The sequence below is a fragment of the Aegilops tauschii genome, chromosome 6 (genome assembly GCF_002575655.3).
Source record: "Aegilops tauschii subsp. strangulata cultivar AL8/78 chromosome 6, Aet v6.0, whole genome shotgun sequence".
NCBI classification, from domain to species: Eukaryota; Viridiplantae; Streptophyta; class Magnoliopsida; order Poales; family Poaceae; genus Aegilops; species Aegilops tauschii.
This window is the reverse complement of record NC_053040.3, coordinates 127,095,532-127,121,624: the sequence shown is the minus strand read 5'-3', so window position 1 is coordinate 127,121,624 and position 26,093 is coordinate 127,095,532. Positions and strand designations below refer to the sequence as shown.

At 47.7% G+C, this 26,093-nt stretch overlaps 1 protein-coding gene across 3 annotated transcripts; it reads right to left on the bottom strand.

The window, feature by feature from the left end:
- Positions 1-14,676: 14,676 nt before the first annotated feature.
- On the bottom strand, positions 14,677-26,034 carry LOC109781667 (uncharacterized). 3 transcript variants are annotated; one of them, XM_073501172.1, is made up of 2 exons: positions 22,551-26,034; positions 14,677-14,966 (listed from the first exon to the last, which is right to left on the bottom strand). In XM_073501172.1, the coding sequence occupies exons 1-2, from the start codon at positions 22,810-22,812 to the stop codon at positions 14,866-14,868; spliced, it is 363 nt and encodes a 120-aa protein (XP_073357273.1). In that variant the 5' UTR covers positions 22,813-26,034; the 3' UTR covers positions 14,677-14,865. The 3 variants fall into 2 exon arrangements, 2 of the variants coding, with proteins under 2 accessions (XP_073357273.1, XP_020195846.1); XM_020340257.4 differs by having other exon boundaries at positions 25,459-26,034.
- Between the last annotated feature and the right edge of the window lie 59 nt (positions 26,035-26,093).

The following is a 26,093-nucleotide window of genomic DNA, read 5'->3' as shown; positions in this document are numbered from 1 at the left end:
AAAGCTTATTGCTTTAATGTCATGTTTTCTTTCTTTTGCTGCAATTTTACGATGCAGGTTTTGCCATGTGACATTCATCATAGAATAAACCGTTTGGTTTGCTCTACGATGGATATTTTTGCAGGTTTCACTTCTTATGTCGTGTCAGTAACGAAGGCACTGTCCATCACTTATATTACTGGAAAAAATTGGACCAGTCTATTGTCTGAGTACAAGCTGAATCCCTATGATGAACTGCAGTTTGGTTTAACAAACACGCCACAATTAGTCCTTCTCGCGTTTAAAAGAAATGAAGAAAAAGACTGGATCACGGTCACGGAGCCTAGTCAAGTTAGAAAGATGATCATAGCAGACCAGACACGATCACCGCTGTCTCGCACATCGGTACCACCTTCAGCAATGGATCGAGCACCGGCAGTTGCTCTTGCACCGATAGTGGCAGCAGCTCAGTCTGATCTAGCTGAGGATTGGGCACCGACCACGTCAGCGGATCAGGCTGATCTACCGGAGGATCGGGCATCGACACCGGCACCTGCTCCGACACCGGCACCAGCTCTACAAAGAGCACCATCTCCGGTAGCAGCAGCGGCACTACCAGTCGCACCGGCACGGGCACTAGCAATGGCTTCAGCACCTGCACCAACACTTGCACTTGCATCTGCCTCCGCCCGTGCAGCGGCAACGGAACCAGCAGTTGCACCGGCAACAGACTGGGCTGCAGTTCGCACTTCATATACCAAAGTCCTTACCAAAACCGACATGTCCACCTTCTTGGTAAGCATTGGCCGCCCAAGTGCTTCATTCTTTTTTCTTTCCATGTTGTTTCACATGATTCACTGTGTTGATCTAACTATTTGTGTATGTCTTCTTGTTTGCAAACAGAGAATTCCTAGAGCAACGAGGGAGTCACTCAACAATCCGGGCGACCGTGGCCAAGTTTCTCTTACCATGCGCAGCCTTGGTGTGAATGAACCTGCTCAATATACCGTAAGTACAAAGGATGGTTGCATGATGATTGATGCTAAAGGATGGGCAAGGTTCAAATCTAAATCATATCTTGCGGTAGGGGATGATGTGAAAATCGAAATTTCTCGGCAAGGAGAGCTGGTCCAAATCAACTTTGAAATTCTTCAGTAGCAGCACGCAACTGCCGAACTGATCTATCCTCTAAGAGATTTTGATGTAATACTCTGGCATGGTGAAACAAGTGTTCTGTGTGTATAAGTAGTACGACAGTATCGTTGATAGAATTGCAACTCTGATTGCTGGTTAGGAACTGTCGTTTGATTTCATTCCAACAACTGCCGTGCTTTATTCAATTTTGTGTATTCGCCTTGCAACAGCATCTAAAACCAGCACCGTACCGACCGCTTGCAATATGAAAAGCGCCGAGGTAGAACACATGGGCCCCCAAACATGTAGGCCCACCGGCCTGTGGCCCAAATTCCAGAACCGTGAGCCTGTCTGAGTATTTCTTAGCTGAACCCCCATAATGCACGTGCGTTGCACGTAACATCGAGATGCATCTGTATGAGTATTTTATCTTGTGAGAGAAAAGGATGAACGAGGGAAGGCCTTATTTGCAAATGTGGAGAGGTGTGTGGGTACCTTTTTGCAAAATTGCCATAGTTTCCTTCATATCCGTCAGATATAAATCGGACGGCCTATATTGCAGGATGGCAGGCACACCATCATCACCAACTCGTCTATACCGTGTTAAAAAAACTTTGTTTTTTATAATTATATATGTTATATATATTCCCCTTGATTTTTCTTATGTATAAAGTTGTGATACAAAAGATCTTTATATTTCTTTACAGAGGGAGTATCTCTCTGTCAAAAATATATTTATGTGTAACTAGTTACTCCTGTCTTTCTGCTTCCTTTCGCTGATATGTGGGGCATCTGGCAACAGGGTCCACGTGCCATATCCACCAAATTAGATTGCACAACTGCACGGTAGACACACCCCGGTCGTAGCGCCACAGTAATGCCCAATGAGCCGTCAAATCACAAAACAACCCACCTTTCCAGCTTTAGTAGTAAGCTGGACGGACGAAGCAGCAATATTTCACTGGGCCTGAATCCCCTTCTCCCTCGTCTGCTTGTTCAGAGAAAACCCCCGCTCGGCGATTGCATAGGGTTTTCTCCTGGAGAACCTGGCACGGATTCTTCATCCATCCCCGATAAATCCAAGTCCCTTGGTCGCGGGTACTCCTAGGATGGCAACCGCCGCCGTTGATGCATTTTTCTTCCTACTGAATCTAGTGTGTTTCATTTGCAGTGCCCAAAGTGCGAGGATCCTACAGGTTTCTGCGCCCTCGGCGAGACGCCACACTTGTTCCTTCTCATCCTAACACAGGATTTTAAAACGTGCACAGTCTGTTCCTAGAATCCTCTTTTCTATCTGGGAGGGTGAGGTTTTTTGAACATACTATCGACTAATTTGGAAATTTGGATTGCTATATTTGGATAAAAGGTACTAGTACCATGGTCAACACTGATGTGAGGGAGGAAATTATTTCTAGATTTGGATATAGGGAATACATTGTGTTCTCATATTATTTTTCCTGCAGTGCATTCCTTGCTCTGCCAGAACACATGTACTCAAGATGATCGGCCTTGCCATAACTGAATACACCAGTTTAATGGTCACAGTGAAGACAAGCCATGGATATTAGTTTCGAGTTGGGTTCATGAACCAAGAAGATCGCTGCTTTTTTTATGGCCGAACTTGGATAAACTTTCTCAAGTGTTACAGACTGAAAGTTGGCGCACGAATGTTGATGGAAATAGCAGAACCTGGTCTCATCTTCACTGCGATCTTCCACCCCGATGTCGTTCCAATTGTTCATCCATGTTAGTTTTGTATCTGGTTCTTGCTTCTTGCCTCGAGTACTTCTTAATCCACCTATTCTGTCTAACTAATCACAATTTAACTTTAGAAGTAGCAAGGAATCTCTCACGAAGATGCTACTTCTAACTAATATTTTCTTATAATTGGTGGCACGTGTAGGTTTTTCAGAGTTAAGCAGGCTACTCGTTTGTTATTCTATAAGAACTCGGCTGTTACCCATGGCACTGAAGTTGACTTGGACGACATCCACAAGTTCCTACACTTTATTAATCGTCTTGAGGTCCTTGTGGGGCGTTTCAATGGTGGAAGGCCACGTGGGATATGTGTGCCACTGCTGCACTCATTGAACAGGTCCAACTGTGTTGAGAAACTTATGGTATGAGCTGTTTTTTGTTATATATGTTGTTCATAAACTCTTGCTTATGCAAAGTTCTACAGCTGTGATCTTCTTGAAACAGGAACTGCCAGTTCTGTTGTTCCTATACAGATGCCTGACCATGGTCGGGTCAGACTTGCGCTTGGTCACAACATGATGTTTATGTCGACCTACTCCATTCCCCTTGGAGGTGACAAGATACTTATTCATGGGTGGTCTCAAATAATGAAGGCCCGTCCATCTTGGAGAATAGGACAGAAGATTATGTTCCTACTTTTCCATGGCTCTAAAGCGAATATCCTGTTTATTGACCACATTGCGAGATGAAGCCGCTTTCAGAAGGTTGTGGATGCACGGGGTGGCGCCTGGGCCTTGTCCTGGGGCTTGGCGGCCTCACCCTTTGGTTAACTGTAGGCAAAGTAGCACTGTTCGAGGCGTGCTTTGTACGGTTGAACCTGTATAAGTACTCATACTGCTTTCAGCTATGGTTGTTAAGTGCCCCTGCTGGTTTCAGTTAAGGTTGTTAAGTACTCCTGTTGCTTTTACAGTCTGTCGTGTTTCTTCAATCCTATCTTCCTCCAGCCGCCAAAACCAAACCAGCGCTGGCGGGGCCGCCTGCTTCCGCCTCCCACGGCTAGCTGCGCCTCAGCGCATGCATCGCCGCCCCACCGTCTCCTAAATCGTTAACACCAACCTCCGAGGCCTCGCCATCGTCCTCCGCGAGCTTTGCTGCGCTCGCCGCGGCGCCACCCTCTTGCTTGTCAACATGGTCAACAAACAAGAGGAATCAGCAGAGGTCTGTACGTGGAGAGGATGACAGTAGGGGCCCACCATGTCCATGGCCGGATGCAAGGAAGTTCCTCATTTTTTGTTATATATATATATACTCCATTGTCAGCGTTGGAAAAAGAAAATGCTTCCTGCTAGTGGTTTCCTGACATCTGGGACCCACGATATTGTCAGTGTATATAGTCAATAGACAAGAGAACAGCACAAGATCGGCTGACACCTAGGACGTAGCTGCTCGAGCAGTATTTTTTTTGTTATTGTTGAGACGGAGCAGGGTTTCAACTGTGTTGTGGCCCGTCTAGCCCAGGCTTATATTTTATGTTCACCACATGACCAGCCCAGCTATTTTTTTGTGAAAATGAGACTAGTTTATTTTTTCTGAAGAATACCCAATCCAGGCCTACTTATTTTTCTACGCCCTGATAGGCTGCAACTCTTTCAAGACGCCTGCAAATCTTGAAAGTAATATGAAATGGGCTGTAAATATAAAAACAGATGACAAATTGGCAATTACTTTATAATTTCTGATTTTTTTTCACATTTTCATATTCCAATTTCACTGGGCATTAACCTAATTCAAATATTTCTTCAAAGTAGTTTAAATTTGGCTCGACATTTCGGTATTAAAAATAGTTTGGAACCCACAGAAATATGCGAAATTTCGGTTAAATTTTTAGGGATATTTAAATTAGTGCCCCTGGTTCCTTAGTTGTGCTCACTTTTCCCCACACTCCAAACGTTTGCTCACTTTTCCCCTCTTCCTTAGCTGAAACTCTCACAAATGCTCATAGCGGGCGTTTGCCGTCTTGACCGTCCATTGACCATTAATTGCTGACGAGTGGGGCCAAGTCTTCGTCTGACTGTTGCTTGCTGACGGGTGGGACCGCAAGGAGACACATATTGGGCAGCTTGTCTAAATCTGAAACAGATCGAGACAGGCCGCACTGCACCGCGCTGCCCCGCCCCCTCCGCCGGCGTCGTGCTGCGTCCACCACAGTTGTTTCCTCTACCCTATGCCCCTATTCAGTTCGTCGGCGACGCCGCGTCTCCGCCAGATATAGCCCACCTCCCCATCTGGGATTACATAGCGATGTTGAGTGAGGACGGCCGGAATGCAGTCGACCGTGGAGAGGATTGGGTCGAATCCGCGGCAGATAATTCATGGATTAAACCTGGGTAAGCATTGTTTCGTCTCGAATTGACGTTCTAAGTCGTATTGTAGGCCGTATTTGACTTCTGTTTGCTTGAATCGTTTGAATTTGTGCTCGATTTTACCCGGCTAACTGAAGCCTTTGTTTCCTTCAACAAAATAGGATTGATCCCGCGCTGGCTTTTCGGCTGGCGATTAGAATGGAAACTAGTGTGCTGCATGGTACTAAACCGCATTTGATTTCATCATTTTTCTATCCCAAAGTGGTAGAAACCAGCATATCTTTCAAAGATTTGCGAGCTGAGCTCCGAAACACCTATCCCTGGAGTGATGCCGATGTTGTTGAACTGAATTACTTCAGCAGTGATGAGCAAAGATTTCTCCCACTAACTTGCGACGATCATATGCCGTTGCTTTTTGCTGGGATTGCTGGCTGCTGATTCGGTAAACTCCAAATCGATGTGCTTTAGCCACGCGCAGAACGGGCGAAGGGGAAGGGAGTTCAGACAGCATCTGTCTGTGCTAATAGCCAACACCCCGGCACTCCTTGTAGGTCGACACCAAGTAAAGCAAGTGGTTCATGGAGCCACAACATGCCTGCTGCCAATTCTGGTTCCGATTCAGCTGCTGCTTCTCGTGTACCTTTTGCGGTTGGTGTAGAAGAAGATGCAGAACCTAACGAGGCAGTGCCTACAAATGATGATGAAGACGAGATGATGTTTCCTGAACTGGTCGATGTAGCCAGTCAGCAAGCAGTGGATGACGAATATATGGGGGAGCCCATCAGCCAAGCTAGGTTTGATGACACTGACGATGAAGAGAAAGTGGAGAACATGGACAGCTTAATCAAGGATGAATACGATGGTGATGACATGCCAACAATTGAGTGGAACAGGGAAAAACCTGAGCTTAGTGTAGGTACCATTTTCCAATCAATGGTGGACTGTCGGAATGCAGTGACAACATGGTGCATTATATCTGAAAACACCTATAAGATTAAAAGGAGTGAGCCAGCAAGGTTCACAGTATTTTGTCCATATCCTAGGTGTAGGTGGAAGTTGCATGCATCTCGTATGAGAAAGGGCAAATATATTCAGGTAATCCAAGTTCAGTTAGTAATTTAGTTTCAGATCATTGAGTAAGGTTTCTTAACTGTTTTTTACCCTTTTATTTTTTTTCAGATAAAGAAAAACCCACACAAGCACACATGTCCACCTGGAGGGGGAGGGGGGAAGGCCAAAACCAAGCTAGCAAAAACTAGGTGGGTGGCAGATGCTATATTGGGTTGGCTGAGAGAAGAACCTGGACTTGGTCCAACAGCACTCCATGGGAACCTTTTTGAGAAGTACCAGATAGAAATTCCTTACATGAGAATTTTCAATGCTAGGGGAAAGGCTCTTGACAGAATTAATGGTCAATGGAATGACAGTTTTCAGCTGCTTTACACTTTCAAAGCTGAAGTGGAGATGGCAAGTCCAGGGAGTGTTGTAGAGATTGACAAGCATACAGTTCCATTCAAAATAAAAGGAAATTCATTTCAGAAGGAGTGCTTCAGAAGGGCTTTTGTTTGTTTCAAGGCTTGCTGGCTGGGGTTTCTAGATGGTTGCAGGCCCTATTTGGTTGTAGATGCTACACATTTGACTGGAAGTTGAAGAGGACGGCTAGTAGCAGCTTCTGCAGTTGATGGACACAACTGGCTATTCCCAGTTACATTTGGTGTGGTGGAGGCAGAGTCTGAGGAAAGTTGGGTCTGGTTTTTGCAGCAGTTGCGCAACATTATAGGCACACCCCCAGGTTTAGCTATACACACAGATGCTTGCAAGGGTTTAGAGAGTGCAGTGGAAATTGTATTCCCTGGAGTGGAGCATAGGGAATGTATGCGACACCTAGCGCATAATTTCAAAAAGAAGTTCAAAGGTAAAGTTTATGATGAGAACTTATGGCCAGCATCATACACATGCAGCAAAAGGAAGCATGAACACCATTTGAGAGTGTTGTATGCTCAAAATCCTCTTGTGAAGGAGTACATGGATGCACATCATGGTAAGGTGTGGTCAAGAAGCAAATTCAACGAAATCTGCAAAGTAGATTATGTGACCAGTAACCTTGCAGAATGCTTCAATTCAAAGTTCAAGTCAGTGAAAGGGCTCTTGTTGTGGCAAGCATTTGACAAGATGAGGCAAATGATCATGATAAAGATGGCTCTTCGCAAAAGAATTGTAGAAACACAATATGTTGGTCATCAAATGCTCCCATCACTGATTAAGGCATTGCACTTGAAGGCAAGAGGACTGAAGATGAAATGTATTCGATCTGGTACATATGAGGGAGAGGTTACCTATACTGACACTAAAAATAGGGTATGGAGGTATCCTGTGAACCTAAGTACTAGAGAATGTACTTGTAGGCAATGGCAGATCCGTGGGAAGCCATGCATACATGCCCTACATCTGATGACCGTTATCGGGGGTGCAGATGGTGAAGTTGATCAATATTGCTCTGAGTATTTCTCTGTTGCCAAATTTATGGCTGCTTATGCTGACAATGTGCCTGCACTATTGGGGAAAAATCAATGGAACATAGTAGATCCAGGGTTCAAACTCCACGCTCCTGTCATTACTAGACCACCAGGAAGACCAAGGAACCAGAGGATTAGAGCAGGTGAGGAGGGTCGTCTACCAAAGAAGCGTGCTTGCAAAAAATGTGGAGTTCTGGGGCATATTGCTAGGCTTTGTACCAATGCAGTGGATGCATCATTTGGAGAGGAGGAAAGATGGACAGCAGCCAATGCTGAGGAGAATGCAGCAGCAATGGAGACTGAAGATGCAGTGGAGAATGCAGCAGCAAATGAAGCAGTGGAGAATGCAGCAGCAAATGAAGCATCTTGGTATGTGTTTGCACCCTTTGTAGAATGCAGCTACCCTTTTGTTTGCATTTGTTCTCTTTTTTGCCAGTGGCTTATAATTTTATTTACCAGCTCTAGGGAGAAAAGGCCAAGAGATGAAGAAGCAGAAGATTTTGAAACCATGGCCCTTGATGGTTTTGAAGCTATAAGAGATGAAGAGGAGGGGGTAATTTTTCCAATTGTGCCTTTAAAGATTACTGAACCCATAGATGACCGTCAAATGGTCGTCAAGTGCTCGGCGAGTGGAACTACTCCATCAGCACCTCCACGGGGAAAACCCCAAGTAAAGCCCAAGATCAAAAGGAACAAGAGTCTGAAAGAAAAGAGCATCTCAACTAGGGAAACCAGGAGCAAGACGGTGAAGCCAGCTGCAAACACAAGGAGCAAGTCGAAAATTTGAATTAAGTTGTTGGGAAATGTTTGTGTTGTCAATTTGAGGGCGAGTCGATCGCTTAAAACTTGGTAGATTTGTATTAAGATGTTGGCATCTTAGAACTTGGTAGATTTGAGCTACTGTGAAAACTTATCAGTTGTAATAATGTTGCTTCTACTTTGGTTTCTTATTTGAGTCAGAATTCAAATTTCCATCAAAATTTGAATTTAAATCAATATTTAAATTTGGGCCAAAATTTGGATTCGAACCAAAGTTGAAGTTGAACATTGGAGGTTCATTGCTCTGTGCGGTGTATTTGATCGAGCATTTGAAGTCCAATATTCGTAGGTGAACAGTCCGAATGAGAAATGTGCTAGAAACGAGCTCGAAAGCTAGGGTAAACAGCCCTATTTGAAATCAAGTTTTTTTTACCTTGCCTAAATGAGGCATATATGTTTTTATTAACACTCGTTCCATATATATAGGGTAAAAACGAAGTCTCACTATTTATTGATTAATATTCATATTACTACATTTTTTTGAAAAAATATGCTTTTAATTCAAAACCGTCAAATAACATGTTTTAGATATGAAAATGAAAAAGTAAGTTCAGATCCTTCTCATTCACTCCAAAATGAAGCTATGGAGATTTTTCTATTTTTTTGAATTTTTTTGATTTTTTTCAAACCCTAAACCCTCTCTCCCTATTCTACGAACTCTGAACATGTTCATAGGTGATAGCTCATTTGTGTGAAGCCTTTTTTCATGAAAATGACCTACACCAAGTTTATATTTTTTTCTCATAACCTTGTCACATATGACGGCTATGTGCGCAAGAATTACAACATTTTGATTTTTTTTGAATTTTTTAAAAACATTTGAACTTGATTTCGAAAGATCACTTCAAAAAATGTTTTTTCAAAAAAACGCCCCTATACCGAGTTTATATTTTTTATGGTAACTAGGTCTCATAAAGGGACGAACTACGTTTGTTTTATATTTTTGCGATTTTTTCTAATTTAGTTATGGCCATTTGAAATCTGGTCAAACCCTAATAACCCCGTTGACTCGCTCATAACCCCGCAGAAATGCTCCAAACCCTAGCGTCGAACGTCCGCCGTCGGATCCTACCAAGCGCCAAACACCACCCGTCAGATGTGGGGCAGGCATGCGCGATCCGCGTGATGCATCCTGATTGGCTACTGCACTGTCCTTCTCGGGTTTTTACGATCTGCCCCACTTTACATATGAAATTGTATTTTTCGCACATGACCACCACATGTCAGTGTTAAGAGTTGGTTCAAATATTCAAACTACAAAATACAATGTGGCAAATCGTCAATATAGCTTCCCCTTCTCCTCTTCTCCATCTGGCAGACAAAGGCATCGAGTAGATCGGGCAATTCCTCTGTTTCTTTCCCCATCTTCTCGTTCTTCTTCCTCTCGAGCAATTCCTCTGTTTCTTTCCCCATCTTCTCGTTCTTCTTCCTCTCGAGCAATTCCTCTGTTTCTTTCCCCATCTTCTCGTTCTTCTTCCTCTCGAGCAATTCCTCTGTTTCTTCCTCTCGGGCGATATGTCGACCTCCTCGTCAGCCCCCCGTTCCACGTGGCCGGTGTATGGTCCAGTGCCGATGACTCGATGCACTGACTCCCACGGACTGCGCCACTAAAGCGGCTGACTTCGAAGGAGGAGAAGAATGGGAACTTTGGGCGCGAGTTCGTCAAATGCGAGAGCAAGCCGGAGGGGCAGGTTAGATCTGAGTTTTCCTCGCATCCTTTATCTCTAATTTCTCAAAAAATCTATCAGATTTGGATTTAGGTTACATGATTTCGTTTTCAGATCGTGAAGAAATGCCACCATTTCGAGTGGATGGATGATTACATCCAGAGGCTTCAAGGATTGGGCTTGCTGGATTTGAGGGGGAATGCAATCCGCGAGTTCAATCTGCCCCGTGACAGTGCCGCTCCGGCAGCAGCAGCGCATCCGGAATACCCGACGGTGGTAGATGTCGAACTGAAGACGGAATTGAAGAAGATGAACAAGAACTTCAAGCAGCTAATTGAGTTGAAGAAGCAATCCAATCTGATAGCTTTAGGAATACTTGCTCTAGGAATTTTTTACTTGATGGCCATCTCTCGTTAGAGATGTTTGTCTACTGTTGTTGCCACTGTTTAGCAATCCAAGTCTGTTTATCTCAAATGCAACTCTGTCTAGTGCAACTGTCGATCTCTGAATGTATGCAGTTTACTGTTAAGTTTCGACACTTTCAGTTTCGGCAGAAGACAACTACCAGTTCAGTGATAGGATTATTTTGTTAGCTAATAACCTCGAGTGTTGGATCATACCCTAGCTCGTCAGATGATAGTAAGCAGTACTTGAGCAGCACAAGGGATATACATCAAGTTCATCTCTTCTCTCTCGCACTTGCCAAACTTTTGTCCTAGAGTTCGTCAGTTCTGCTAGAAACCTAGTTCGCGGGCCCAAAGAGAATCAAGCTGCAATAGGCCCACAAAGGATAAATGAGGCCCAGAAACAAGCGATGTTTCTTTTTTTTGTTTAGGAACGATTGTTTTGTTCTTTTTTGTTTCTAATTGCTTTTTTATTAATTTGATTGCCCAATCTCTTCTATCTCATTGAGGATTTTTTTTTGCTTTCCTTTATGGGTCCCTTCATTTTTTAGAATCAAAGTATTTGCAAACCGCGGTATTATTATGCCTAGCGAACCAATACTTCATGATTCGAAAAAGAGGTCCAACCCTCTTTTTTATATACTTCAAACATAGTGTAGTTTTGTACATATTAAAGTATATAAAACTACACTTTTGACTAAAGCCAAACATCTCAAAGTATTTGATACTTCAATATTTCTGAAAACCAAAGTATTCTTGGAATACCTAAAAAATACAGAGCTCTCAAACCAAAGCCGTGTACAAATGTACAATATGTTCTTATTTTTAGAAGGCATCTATAAACACATCATTTTTGTTTAGTTTGGTTAATTTTCCCCACGCCAATTAGCCGTGTCTAAACTTGGGACAAACAAAATACAAACATAACAAAGCATTAATATAACACACATAACTTAACTTAGATAGGGTTGCTAGGGCAACATAAGTTCTTACATATAACATAACCTTACATAGATAGGGTAGCTAGGTCGGGCAACACACACACACCACTCACACTACATAGTAGATAGGGTAGCTAGGGCAACACCGCCATGTCTTCACCGTCGTCTTCACCTTAACCGCCGGCTTCACCGTCTTCTTCGCCGTCGGCTTCAGTACTGCTCCTCCTCAAGGCCGTTGTCGCCGAAGTAGTACGGGAGGCTGTGCATGCGGTTGCGAGCGGGGAAGACGCTCTCGAAGTCGGTGAAGATGTTATAGGTGGTGAATGCGATGAACTCGCACCCACACCAATACACCTTGCCGAGCAGGTAGTAGGCATCGAACCTGTTGGTGAAGTGGACGCCGAGCCCTACCACTGGAGCGTTGGCGTGGGGACGCTGCTCCACGAGGTTGAACATGGGCGGCGAGCCCGCCGGGAGGTGGTGGAAGCCCGCACGGAGGAACCCCCGTGCAAGCTCAGTGCTACCCCTCCAGCGTGAGAACGCCCACACGCGGAGCGATGCCTCGATGACGACGTTGGCAGGGTACCGCTGTTCCGGCACGGTGGGCGGCTCTTGGAACGTCGGCCCGTTGTACTGCATCCTGAACGCTTCGCTGAGTGGAACGGCTTTGGCTTTTGGGGGAAGAAGAGAAGTGGGAGGCGCAGATGGATCTGTAGAAGAAGAGGCAATGAAGGGCAGTTTAAATAGCCAGGGGAGACGAAGTGGGTACACGCGCAAACGGCGTAGATCGTGACTCAGTGCGTGCGTGAACCGATGCGATCATCAATGTGTGAACGTGAATCGATGCGAACGTGCTTTGCGTGCTCTGCGTTGGCGGCTGCCTGCCTCCCCCTTCTGCGTGCTCTGCGTTGGCGGCTGCCTGCCTCCCACAACTGAATCGAGCGGCAGTCATGCGGCGTGAACCGATGCCTCGACATAGACGCGAGCGTGCGTGCAGCCTGCCCCTTCTGCCACCGGCACGTATGCCTGCGACGCATGAAATGACGCTGCGGAGCGACTGAATCCACCGGCAACCGTGCGGCACGGATCGATGCGTGCGTGTCGGCGTGCATGCATGCGTTTAGGTCTAGGTCACTAGATGCGTGCGTGGCGGTGTTCGCATGCATAGCAGGCTACATCGATGCCAAAGCCGGGCATGCATAGCAGGCTGCATCCATCGATAGCATGCTTTTTAAATTTATTACCAACAAACTAACGGGCCCGTCCTATGAACACAAACACGGCCCAACCAGCGAAGCCACAACCACAGTCAACAGAGTCCAACGTGGCCCCACAAGTCAGTTAACGGCCAAGACGGCAAACGTCTGTTATGAACATTTGTGAGAGTTTCAGCTAAGGGAGTGGGGAAAAGTGAGCAAAAGTTTGAAGCGTGGGGAAAACTGAGCACAACTAAGGAATTGGGGGCGCAGATGGAATAAGCCCAAATTTTTAACCCTGGCCCTGGCCAATAAAAAAATGGAGTGCAATAAATTGCATAAGAAATTGCAATGAGCTATATATAAATTATTAAAAAAAATAGGGAATGGTCTGACTTGTGGGCCTATTAAGTTGATGCATATGCAAGTTTTTTTACTTATTATATACGACAACAAACGATTCTAGCAGACATAACCGTTGGATTGGATGTCAATCCAACGGCCGTCGTGTTTCTTCAATCTCTGATCTTCTTGCTCCAGCCGCCAAATCCAGCGCCGGCGGGACCGCCTGCTCCCGCCTCCCGTGGCCGGCTGTGCTGCCGCACAGGCCTCACCGCCCCTACTACTCCCACCACTGGCCAGGCCATCCCTCTACTCACCCACATCCCTCCACTGTTGTAGCTTCGCCGCCTCCGGTTCATTCCCTTCCTGGGTCTCGTCGTCATCCATCGCGTTGGTGTTCTCGGCACGGTGTGGTCAATGCTGTCAACAAACGACAACATCGGAAGAGGGACATACATGGAGAGGCTGACAGTTGGGACCCACATGGTCCATGGCCGCACTCAAGCAAGTATCTCCTTATTACGCCAAAAAGAATGAATACTCCCGCTGACAGCTCGGACCCACCAGCTATATCTTCGCACGCAAGGAAGTGCCACCTTATACGCACAAAAAATGAATACTCCCCCTGCTAGCTGGGACCCACCATAGTGGGAGGCTGACTTGTGGGCCTACTAAGTTGACGCGGACGGAGGGCTTTGTCAACTTAGTCAACAAACGATTCTATCACCAGTGACCGTTGGATTGTTAACATTCAACGGTCGTCCTGCTTCTTCAACCTCTGATTTTCTTGCTCCAGCGGTCCAAACCACCGCATGCTCTTGCCTCCTGTGGCCGGTTGTGCTGCCGCGGAGGCCTCACCGCCCCCTACTACTCCCACCACTGGCCAGGCCCTGCGGTGACAGCAGCCTCACACCGCAGCTGAACCAGTGAACCCTCGTACTCCTCTCCGTGTGGGCATCCACTGCCACGTCTTCCCCGGCTCCGCGTCGTTCCCTTCCTAGGCCTCGCCGTTGTCCACCGCCTTGGTGCTCTCGGCGTGGCGTGGTTAATGTGGTCAACGAACGACTTCCATCGGAAGAGTACTGTACGGTGAGAGGCTGACAGCTGGGTCCACGGTCGCAGCAAGGAAGTGCCTCCTTATTACGCGGAAAATAATGATTCCTCCACCTGACAGAAGGGACCCACCGGATGGGCCACCGTATTTCATGAAAAAAAACGTTTCCCCCCTGACTGCTGGGACCAACCAGGTACATCTTCGCACGCAAGGAAGTGCCTGACAGTCGGGACCCACCCGGTCGAAGCGTACGTAGCATTGTCATTCTGATCGCGAACGTGTACGTACATACGATTGGTCTGTCTGCAGGCTGCAGCGATGAACCGTGGCCGTGTAAGGAAGGGCACGTGTCGTAGTAGAGGGGCGCACGTAGCATGTACACGTACGTACAGTGGCCAGGGTGCAACAAAGTAAATACGGCCACGTACGTACATACGGGGGGGTCTCGAACGCCTACTCGCGCATACTGTGACGCCCCCGATTTGACCGTACACTAATCATACACGCAACGTGTACGATCAAGATCAGGGACTCACGGGAAGAAATCACAACACAACTCTAAAAATAAAAATAAGTCATACAAGCATCATAATACAAGCCAGAGGGCTCGAATACAAGTGCTCGATCATAGACCAGCGGAAGCAACAATATCTGAGTACAGACATAAGTTAAACAAGTTGCCATAAGATGGCTAGCACAAACTGGGATACAGATCGAAAGAGGTGCAGGCCTCCTGCCTGGGATCCTCCTAACTACTCCTGGTCGTCGTCAGCGGCCTGCACGTAGTAGTAGGCACCTCCGGTGTAGTAGGAGTCGTCGTCGACGGTGGCGTCTGGTTCCTGGGCTCCGGCATCTGATTGCGACAACCAGGTAGAAGGGAAAGGGGGAAAAGAGGGAGAAAGGCAACCGTGAGTACTCATCCAAAGTACTTGCAAGCAAGGAGCTACACTACATATGCATGGGTATATGTGTAAAGGGCCATATCGGTGGACTAAACAGCAGAATGCCAGAATAAGAGGGGGATAGCTAATCCTGTCAAAGACTACGCTTCTGGCCACCTCCATCTTTCAGCATGTAGAAGAGAGTAGATGGTTAGTTCACCAAATAGCATCGTATAGCATAATCCTACCCGGCGATCCCCTCCTCGTCGCCCTGTTAGAGAGCGATCACCGGGTTATATCTGGCACTTGGAAGGGTGTGTTTTATTAAGTATCCGGTTCTAGTTGTCATAAGGTCAAGGTACAACTCTGGGTCGTCCTTTTACCGAGGGACACGGCTATTCGAATAGATAAACTTCCCTACAGGGGTGCACCACATAACCCAACACGCTCGATCCCATTTGGCCGGACACACTTTCCTGGGTCATGCCCAGCCTCGGGAGATCAACACGTCGCAGCCCCACCTAGGCTCAACAGAGAGGTCAGCACGTCGGTCTAAATCCTATGCGCGCAGGGGTCTGGGCCCATCGCCCATTGCACACCTGCATGTTGCGTACGCGGCTGGAAGCAGACCTAGCCCCCTTAATACAAGCGCGAGCTTACGGTCCAATGCGGCGCGCGCCACTCAGTCGCTGACGTCAAAAAGAGCTTCGGCTGATACCACGACGCCGAGTGCCCATAACTGTTCCCGCATAGTTGGTTAGTGTGTATAGACCAAATGGCCAGACTCAGATCAAATACCAAGATCTCGTTAAGCGTGTTAAGTATCCGCGAACGCCGACCAGGGCCAGGCCCACCTCCTCCTAGGTGGTCTCAACCTGCCCTGTCGCTCCGCCACAAAGTAACAGTCGGGGGCCGTCAGGAACCCAGGCCCACCTCTAGCGGGATGGAGCCACCTGTCCTTTCAGCCCCCTCATCAGAATCACTTGCGAGTACTCAACGAGCTGACCCAACTTTAGTCACCACATGTGTCATGTATATAAAGTATATAGTATATACCTGTGATCACCTCCCGAAGTGATCACGGCCCAGTAGTATAGCATGGCAGACGGACAAGAGTGTAGGGCCACTGATGGAACACTAGCATCCTATACTAAGCAGTAGGATAGCAGGTAAGGGTAACAACTGTAGCAACAATGACAGGCTATGCAGCAGAATAGGATTAACCGAAAGCAGTAACATGCTACACTACTCTAATGCAAGCTGTATAGAGAAGAATAGGCGATATCTGGTGATCAAGGGGGGGCTTGCCTGGTTGCTCAGACAAGGAGGGGTCGTCGGTGACGTAGTCGACCACAAGGGCATCAGCATCGTCACGGGGTCTACCGAAGAGAAGAGGGGGGAGAAACAGTAAATACATAGCAAGCAAGTGCATAACAGGACAACAGGCAGAGCTAGACGTGTTCTAACGCGGTATGAGGTGATACCGGTGAAGGGGGGAAACATCCGAGAAAATATCCCCGGTGTTTCGTGTTTTCGGGCAGATGAATCAGAGGGGACAAGTTGCGTGTTCGCTATGCTAGGGATGTGTGGCGGACGAACGGGCTGCATAACCGGATTCGTCTCGTCGTTCTGAGCAACTTTCATGTACAAAGTTTTTACATCCGAATTGCGGATTATTTTATATTAATTTTTAAAGATTTTAAAACATTTTCTAAATTAATATTATTAATTTAATTCGAAAATGGCATTACTGCATCAGCATGACGTCAGCATGACGTCAGCAGTCAACAGAGGTGTTGACTGGGTCAAGCTGACGTGTGGGTCCCAGCTGTCATTGACTGTTAACTAACCTAACAGATTAATTAACTAACCTAAGTGATAAGTTAATCTGATCAGGATTAATTAAGTTAATTAATTAAGTAATAAATTAATTAATTATTTTCTTAATTATTATTATTATTATTTTATTCTTTTTTTATAAAACGTTTAAGGGCGGGGCCCGCCTGTCATTGGCCCGTGGGGGCTTAGTGGATCGGGTGCTGGCGAAACGGGTGCAGGCACCAGCCCGCTCGGTTGCTGGGGCGTGCGGGCGCCCGAGCGAAGGCCAAGCCTGGGCGGCAGCGGGCACGGCAGCCCGAGGCGGGGCCGGCGACAGGGAGGCGGGGGCCGAGCGGGACGGACCCGAATGGCACCGCGGAGGCGGGCGTCACACATACGTACGGCCAGGTCTCGTGTACATGGCTGGGTCGAAACAGAGAAACTGTGTCGTCGTCGTGTTCATGGGGAGGCAACGAAATGCGTCGTGTTCATCGCGAGGCAACGGAATACGTCGTGTTCATCGGGAGGCAACCGGCTTGGATGGAACAGCCGATGGAAACGAGGCCTGGCATACCGCAGAATGGAGGAAACGGCCTTGTGTTCGACCGGCCACGGTCGAAACGGGATCCTGTTCATCGGGAGGGGTCTGGCGTACCGCAAAATGGAGGAAACAGACCTCCTACGGTCGAAACGGGGTCCTGTTGATCGGGAAGGGTGTGGCGTACCGCAAAACGGAGGAAACAGACTTGTGTTGGAGCGCTACGGTCGAAACAGGGGTCCTGTTCATCGGGAAGGGTGTGGCGTACCGCAAAACGGGACTCCACGGGATACTGTTCATCTCCACCGTGGACTGCCTCCACGGGCTACTGTTCATCTCCACCGTCGACTGCCTCCACGGGCTACTGTTCATCCACCGTCGACCTCCTCCAGCCTCCACATGCGACTATTCATCCACGGGCTCCTGTTCATCCAGCCTCCACCGCGCGCTCCTCCACCAGCCCTCTCCACACGGTCTTGTTCAACCACCCCTCCACAGGGTCCTGTTCATCCAGCTCTCCACCGGCTAGTGTTCAACCAGCCCTCCACCGGCTACTGTTCAACCAGCCCTCCACGGGGTCCTGTTCATCCATCCCTCCACGGGGTCCTGTTCATCCACCGGCTCGATCGATCGGAGTCCTGTTCATCCAGCAGCAACGACCTCTACTACCACGGGGTCCTGTTCATCCAACCCCCACCGGGAACTGTTCATCCACCCACCCCCCCCCCCCCCCAACAACGCTCACTGTTCATCAAGGGAAGGAGGCTGCAGTGTTTGATCGGCTTCAGTTAGGAGCAGTAGCGAAGGAATCACTCGGGTTCAGTTAACAGCATGGGATCGATCGATCGCTCAGGTTCAGTAACGCGTAGCCTGCAGTGCAATCGCTCGGGTTCAGTTAGAGCCCAACGCCTCGCTCGGGTTCAGTTAGAGCGCAACGCCTCGCACACGCGCGCGTACGTATGAGAGAAACGCGCATCGCTCGGCCCCCGACCACCCACCGTTGTTGGATTTCGTGTTCCGGCAAAACCTTGAGGTTCGAACACTGGGGTGCGCACGAAGATCTCTCCTCCCTCTAGCTTGCACGCATCAAGATCTCACGGCCTAGCTCGATGAACCCAAAGAACAAAGGGACACAAGATTTATACTGGTTCGGGCCATCATTGTGGTGTAATACCCTACTCCAGTGTGGTGTGGTGGATTGCCTCTTGGGCTGAGGATGAACAGTACAAGGGAAGAACAGCCTCCTAAGAAGAGGTGTTCTTGTGCTCGGTGAGCTTGTGTGGATGAGGATGGTCTAGTCCCAAATCCCTTGCTTCCTATGGTGGTGGCTAGTCCTATTTATAGAGGCCCTGGTCCTCCTCCCAAATATTGAGCGGGAAGGGATGCCACAACGGCCAGTTTGAAGGGGAACAGCTAGTACAAGCTATCCTGACTAAAGGTGGTCTTCGCCTGCCAAAGGCTCTGGTGGTGATGCCGTCTTGGGCTCCACGGTGACCTCCATCTTGTCGTCCTTCTGGTCTTGGTCTCGTTGCACCGATATGGAAACCTTTGCCTGATGCCTCGGGATTCCTTGCCTGCGCTTGCCCCTTTAGCACCAAAGAGGAAACGAGGACACTGTGCACGCTGGCGCCCACCTGGCCTTGGTCGTCATGGCTTACGTCACGGGAACCTCGCGAGGTTCCCCTTGCCTTGATCTCTCCGCCCCTCGCGAGCCAGCCTGATGAGGCTACCCCGAGGAGGTCTTGTGTCGCCCGCCTCGCGAGGCTTGGCCCCTCGCGAGGGTCTTGGGTGTTTGCTGGTGAAGATGGGTCGTACAGGGCCGCTGGTGGAGCCACGCCGTGGGCCGCAGGCATGCAAGTCTGGGGACCCCCGTTCCCAGAACGCCGATAGTAGCCCCCGGGCCCAAGGCACGCTTAGACTTGGCTTCGAGGTGAAGCCAAAGGGCAAGTGCGGAGCGCCGCGGGCCCCAATAGCCTGCAGCCTTGGTCGACGCGTGGCGATTGATTGGACGTGGGCGTCTCCGCTTCCCCACGCTGCCTCGGCAACCGCTAGACTGACAAAAGACTGGCGCGGGCAACGTTTGCCTTCATTGCTTCCTTTTGCCTTGCTCCAGATCCCCTTTCTCGCTCCTTGCCTCCGAAATCCCCAGATCCGCTCCAATCCCCTTCCGAGCCTCCGACCAATGGCGCCCCGAAAGGCCAAGGCTGTTGCGCTGCCTGCTTGGTACGAGCCAGCTCTGGATGCGCCCAATGTCTCGGAGAAGAACCTCGCCGCCACGCGCAAACCCTAACAAGTAGAGATTAATGTCATGGAGGTTGGGAATCGCCAGATCTCCAAATTCCTTTTTCATACACACAAGTCTCCAGTTAGCTAGGTGTAGTTTCCTATGGCCTTCAAAATCATTCCACAAGCAATTGGCCATCTGAGAGTTGATCATCTCAATGGCCCATTTAGGGAATTTGAAGAAAGGAAGCAAATAAATGGGGATGTTGGCTAGGAAAGCTTGGATTAAGATGAGCCTGCCTCTATATGGGAGGAGTTTGCCCCTCCATCCAGCTATCCTCTTCATGGTCTTATCTATTAGAGGTTGGACGTCCTCTTTTCTAAGTTTGTCATGGTGAAGAGGAATCCCAAGATATTTAATGGGGAATTCACCCCCTTACATTCTAAGACTGATAGAAAAGGTCTAAAGTCATCTTCTATTATATTAATGGGGATGAGTTCACTCTTAGTATAGTTAATCCTCATCCCAGATACTTGTTCAAAACAAGTCAGAATTGTCTTAAGGTTGGTGGCATGAGCGAGGTCATTGTCCAAAAACAAGAGGGTGTCATATGCATATTGCAAGCAAATGATCCCCCCCTGGGCACACTTCAGTCCACAACCCTGCAATCAGACCACTAGCTGCTGCTTTGGACAACATCTTAGTAAGGATATCTACTGCTGGTTGAAGAGGAGAGGGGAAATGGGATCCCCCTATCTAAGCCCTTTCCCAGAGATGAAGAAGTCACTTTCTACATTATTCATTTTGACTCCCACTGAGCCATTATGAGTAATTTAGCGTCTCCAACTAATTCATTTACCACCAAAACCTCTTTTGTCTAGCATGTCTAGGAGGAAACTAAGATCTACTTTGTCAAAGGCTTTTTCATAGTCTAGCTTCAACACTAAACCTTGCTTTTTCTCAGCATAGACTGAATGCACCACCTCATGTGTAGTGAAAACACTTTCCAGGATATATCTACCTTTTAGGAAGGCAGACTGATTGCTAGCTATTAGCCTCTGAAGTATCTTAGCCAGTCTATTGGTGAGAACTTTAGAGAAAATTTTAAAACTACAGTTAATCAAGCTAATAGGTCTAAACTTTTTCATAGAAGTAGCATCAGGCTCCTTAGGAATCAAGGTGAGCATAGCAAAATTGAGTCTATGGATATCTAGTTTTCCTGAATGAAAATCATTAAACATAGCTATCAGGTCAGTTTTAATCAGACCCCAAAACTATTGGTAGAAGAAGAAGGGGATCCCATCAGGGCCAGGGGCCCCATCTGGGTAAGAGTCAAAAACTGCTTACTTGACTTCTTCCTCAGTAAAAGGGGCTTCAAGAACTTCATTCTCTGCTGGGGTAACTTTCTCTCCAGCTGAGAAGAAGTCAGTCTTGATTTTTAAACCACTACTATTTTTGTTTTTGAACAAATCTTTATAAAAATCGCTAGCTACATTAAGCATATTCTTAATGTCTGAGACAGGTCCATTAGGACTATCCAGGGAGTGGATGAGAGTTTTCCTCCTCCTCTGGTTAGCAACTGCATGAAAATAGGCAGTGTTTCTGTCACCCTCAGTGATGTCTCTATCTCTAGATCTTTCTTTAGCTTTTATTTCTTCCCGAAGCCAGATCTTCTGAAGCTCAGATTGAATGAATTTCATTCTATTAAATTCTACCTCAGATAAGTCAGAGTTTTCAACTCTAATATCTAACATATCAAACTCTTCTAGGAGTATTTTCTTATATCTCCTTAGGTTAGCCTCTTCATTAGAGTTCCACCCTTTGGTAACTCTTCTAAGGCTCCTAATTTTAATTTGCCAATTTTCTATGGTAGATGTGGCTCTATTAGGTTCTGACCATGTTTTATGAACTAGGTCAGTAAAATCTGCTCTAAGGAGCCACCATTTCTCCATCTTGAAGCTACTTTTCCTAGGCTCAGAATTAACCCTAGAGTCCCATAGAAGTAGAGTATGGTCACTCCCACATCTAGAGAGGGATTTACAGGAAGCCAGTGGGTATAAAACATCCATACCAGTGTTGCAAAAGAGTCTGTCAATAGTAGACATGATGAAGTCAACTTGGTTATTAGCCCAAGTGAATTTTCTACTAGAGAGCTTAATCTCTAGAAGTCCCCAGATCTCAATCCTGACACTAAAATTATCACTCCATCTATGGTTGATGACCCCATTGCTCTTTTCCTTGACATTTCTGACTAGGTTGAAATCACCTCCAATAAGAGTAGGAATTTTAAAATCTACAAACAATGTATGGAGTTCAGAGATAAAGGCCCCTTTACCCTCCTCATATGGGGACCCATACATTGTAATGACCCTAAATAGGTTGCCATTGCACTTATGTCTCAGCTCACAGCTAACAGAGAAATCTAAGTGAGACCATGCAATAATTTCAAAAATATCTTGATCCACTCCCATCAGGATGCCTCCAGCAGAGCCTTTTGATGGGAGGTGGTGCCAAGCAAAGTCCCTATTCCCCACTAAAGATTTGAGATAAGAGGGGGGAAATTCTTCCTTCTTAGTCTCCTGAAAGCCTAGGATAGTAGCATGAGTCTTAGCAATAGTGTCTATAATAAGAGGCTTTCAACCTGCAATTGAGATGCCCCTAACATTCCAGAAGAGGGCATTCATTTGATCACCTCTGTTCTGGGATGCTTTCCCCATCTATTCCTGCAGACCAGGGACCAAAGTCCCTCATTAGGACTGGAGGAAGGATCAAAGGTGACAATATGATCAGCTAAAACTTCTCCTATCTCATTATCATGACCTTCAGTCATGTTTGTAGTTACAACTCTAGAACTACCAATAGGAGTAGAAGGGTTAGTTAAACATTTGTTAGCTAGATCAACCTCTACTCCAATATTAGAAGCTACAGAAAGAAAGGAAGGGTTATTGAACAGATTAAAAGAGGCTTGTTTCTTACCATGAGTTTTGTGGACCTCCAGGTTCCGAACCTTCTTAAGTTGTTGGGCTTTTTCCATGCTGGTTCTTTTGTCCCCAGCAATCCTAGAGCTCATTCTAGCCGCCTGAACCGGCCCCCATTTCTTGCTTTCATTGGCAGCTCTCAAAGCAGGGAATTTTGAGTCGTATTGCACCTCCAGATTTAGTTGCTCAGATTCAAACACAATGTCATGATCTTCTGTTTCTTCATCAGATACTACCTCATCTTCTCCAACCAGCTCCATTTCTCTCAGCAGGTTGAAACTCACAAAAATCTCCCTGTTTAGTATTGAGCACTTGTTCTAACACTTGCATTCTGGGCAGATATTGAGACTCAGGGAGCTGATTTTTGAGCATGGAAGTAGGTGTTTTTCCCCCTGGGAGTTTTGGTGCCCTTAGTCCTGGGTTCTGTGACTGGAGGTACCATGGCCAGTGAGGGAGCCAGTATCAGAACCTGTTCTAGAGCCCTGCTGAGATCTTCCATCAGTAGAAGCACTGTCTTTTGACCTAGTCTCTAGTGAAGTGTTTGTGTCTAAAGCACTGTTCAAGATATCTTCCGATATACCGATAAATCGGCCTGTTTATCGCTTACCAGTGTCTAACTGATAAAATAAATTGGCCGATAAATCAGCCGATATGGCAATAAATCAGCCGATATGCTGATAAATTAGCCGATTTACCCCTTATCATGGGTCGAACGATAAGTTCCTGATAAGCGATATTCCCAACATTGGTCTAAAGAGGGGTTGGTTACTATCACTGTCTCTGCATATGGCAAGGCTGGCTCAATCTCAATCAGCAGCCTGTAGATCTTGCCTTTGATCCCAAAGAGTCTTTCTGTGGGGATTTTTGTGGGGTCCTTGCAGGAGATCTTCACCCTAACAGTTTCATAGAAGGATTTGAAGTTGTGCTGCCAGTCAACATCCAGCAGCACTCCTAGGGTGGATGTGATCTGATCAAGCATAGTCCACTCACACCACTTGGGGTTCATCTTCCTGATTTTAAGCCAGACATCTTGTAGATCATCCTCCGCCGCTACATTGCCTTTCCAGACCTCTACATTGACAATGACATTGTCTTTTTTTAGGCCAAAGCATGGGTAACCTGCAACATGAGCAACATCAATCTCTGGAGGGAATTTCACTAAGAAGGTCCAATCATCCAGTGCATTGATGGGCCATGGCCAATTAGTCTTGTAAATATCAGCAAATTCCTCTGCTAATTCTTGCTTAGTCACCTCTCCAGATTCTATAAGCACAATGCCTACATTCTTCAGAGCTCCATGGTGCTGTGCATTAACATCAGGTACATCAAGGTGGTAAAAGCCAAGTCCTTGGGCAGCACTCCCCACATATCTAGCAGATGTGTGGGCTTTCTTCCTGACTGGGCAATCATCAACCACATGAGTAACCATCTTGCATATGATGCAGCTCTTTGGCTTTTCACACTTATCCTTGTGGTGGCATGGATCCCCACAATTGTAGCATATCACCTGAGCATACGACATCAGACCAGTAGAGGAGGCTGAAATAGCTTTATGTACCTGATCCTGTTTCTTGCGTTGAGGGTTTTTACTCTGATTCCTAACAGGCCCTTGCTGTCTACTGGAGTTGCTTCGATCAGCCTGCATCGAATCACCCACACCACCTTGGCCTTGTAGGGGTCCTTGGGCAGGAGGGCCGAACCATGGCTGTTGTGGCCCTCCCCCCAAGCCTGTTGCTGGAAAGGGTGTGGGAATCCCCCTGGGAAACCCCACCACGGCGGAGGACCTTGGAAGCCATATCCAAAAAATTGTTGCGGTGGAGGCCCAATCAGGGGATGCATCTGCGCTTGCTCCTGAGACCAGTCGGCCAGATTATCCCCCTCCCTCTTTTCCCTTTGTTGCGCCCTCGTCCGCGCCCCCCTCCGCCATTGTGGTGAGGTGAAGGGTGGCAGCGGCTATGGAATCTTGGTAAGGGGAAGGGGAGGCGAGGCTAGGGTTGCCAGGGATAGCACCCAAGCCCCTTTTTATAGGCATCCACAGCTGACGGTGGAATTCCACCACCGCCATGTCGGCATCTTGGTCAGCTGCTTTATCTCTCTGCTTTTGCACATGCTTCCTTTTCTGAAGAAAATTGAATCCACCGGATTGCTGCAACACTAGCAGAGCCGTTGCTTCCCGCCTATGCCTCGCATCTCGCTGGGGAGTCCTGGCCTAAACGAATGTAGCTCCAGCAACATCATAATCCCAACCTTCATCAGGGGCGCATAGCAATTCAAAAGGTCTAGCAGCATCCGAGTTGAGTGGCGAATTTTGCCCTTGGTCAGCTACCTGCACATCCAACATTTCTGTGTCCTCTACTGCAACGACACCTTGGTGAGGAACGGGAACGGCAGGCAGACCAGGCTCTCTAACTGGAAGCATCAGGTCTGGGGCAGTATGCAGTTCCTCTCCCTTGGATCCGTGCTTACAGAGATGGTTGCGGTGATAAGCAGAGAAACTTACAGGATGGCGAGCATCACCCAGAGGATCAGTAATCCAAATGTGGAAGGACAAGTAGGTGTCCTCGTCTTCAGCAATCTGGTCAAAGCTCTTCTGATTTTGCTACTTCAATCAGTTGCCGGCGCCGGCGACAAGTACGGGAGTGGATCCACCGGCTCCGGCTCCGGTGGAACCTTGGTCGGCATGAGGCCAAGGATGCAGTTCCATCTCCCTTCCCTCCTCGGATCCTCTGATCTCCCTTCCTGTCTCGCCTAGTTGACGAACGGCATCGGCGATTCTGAAGGATGCGGCATCCTGCGCTTCTCTTCCCATGTGCCCTCGAAGTAGATTCTCCAGGCCAGATTCAGCAGCTCTCTGTTGATGTGATCCTTGCAAACATGAACATACCTCCGCTCGACCGAGTACTGACCTGCATCTGGATCCAGCTCCTCCTCCGCCTCCCTCCATTCCCGAGTGCATTGGGACCACGAGAGCGCGTCGTCCATGATCCTCCTCGCCCTTTCCCTCCAGTGCATCTCCCTCGTCGCCGCTAGGACCTCCGGCGAGACCGAATCGATCCGTTGGAGCAGATCTGGGAAGGACTGGAAGACGAATGGGAGCGGCACTCGGTATCCCCTCCCCTCCCCCAGCGGGATCCCCATGGATCTGATGAGGTACGGCATGGGGGAGGTTGGGGTGCGATCCGCGCGGCGCCTCGTCGGAGGCAGCACGGCGAGCGGTGGCTGCGGCGGTGGTGGGTGCGGGGGTAGGTGGGTCGTGGTCATGCGGTCCTTTCGGCCGTCCAAAATGAATCAATAGAGCATAATCCAATTATGCGGCGCCACCCTTGCTGCCCCGCTCTACGCTTTGTCTCTCCGCCCTACAATACAAGTGACTACATATATTTCCCCACCCGCTGCTTTCATGGGAGGAGTGATCGAATACCCTTGTTTTTCTTGGTAGCCTTCCCCGCCCTCTCCGTCAGAATGAAAGCGCTCTCTGACACTAGAATTGGTCGCCAAATCAATTAGCCAAGCCACGTGATCGATCGGTGATGTAGATCGT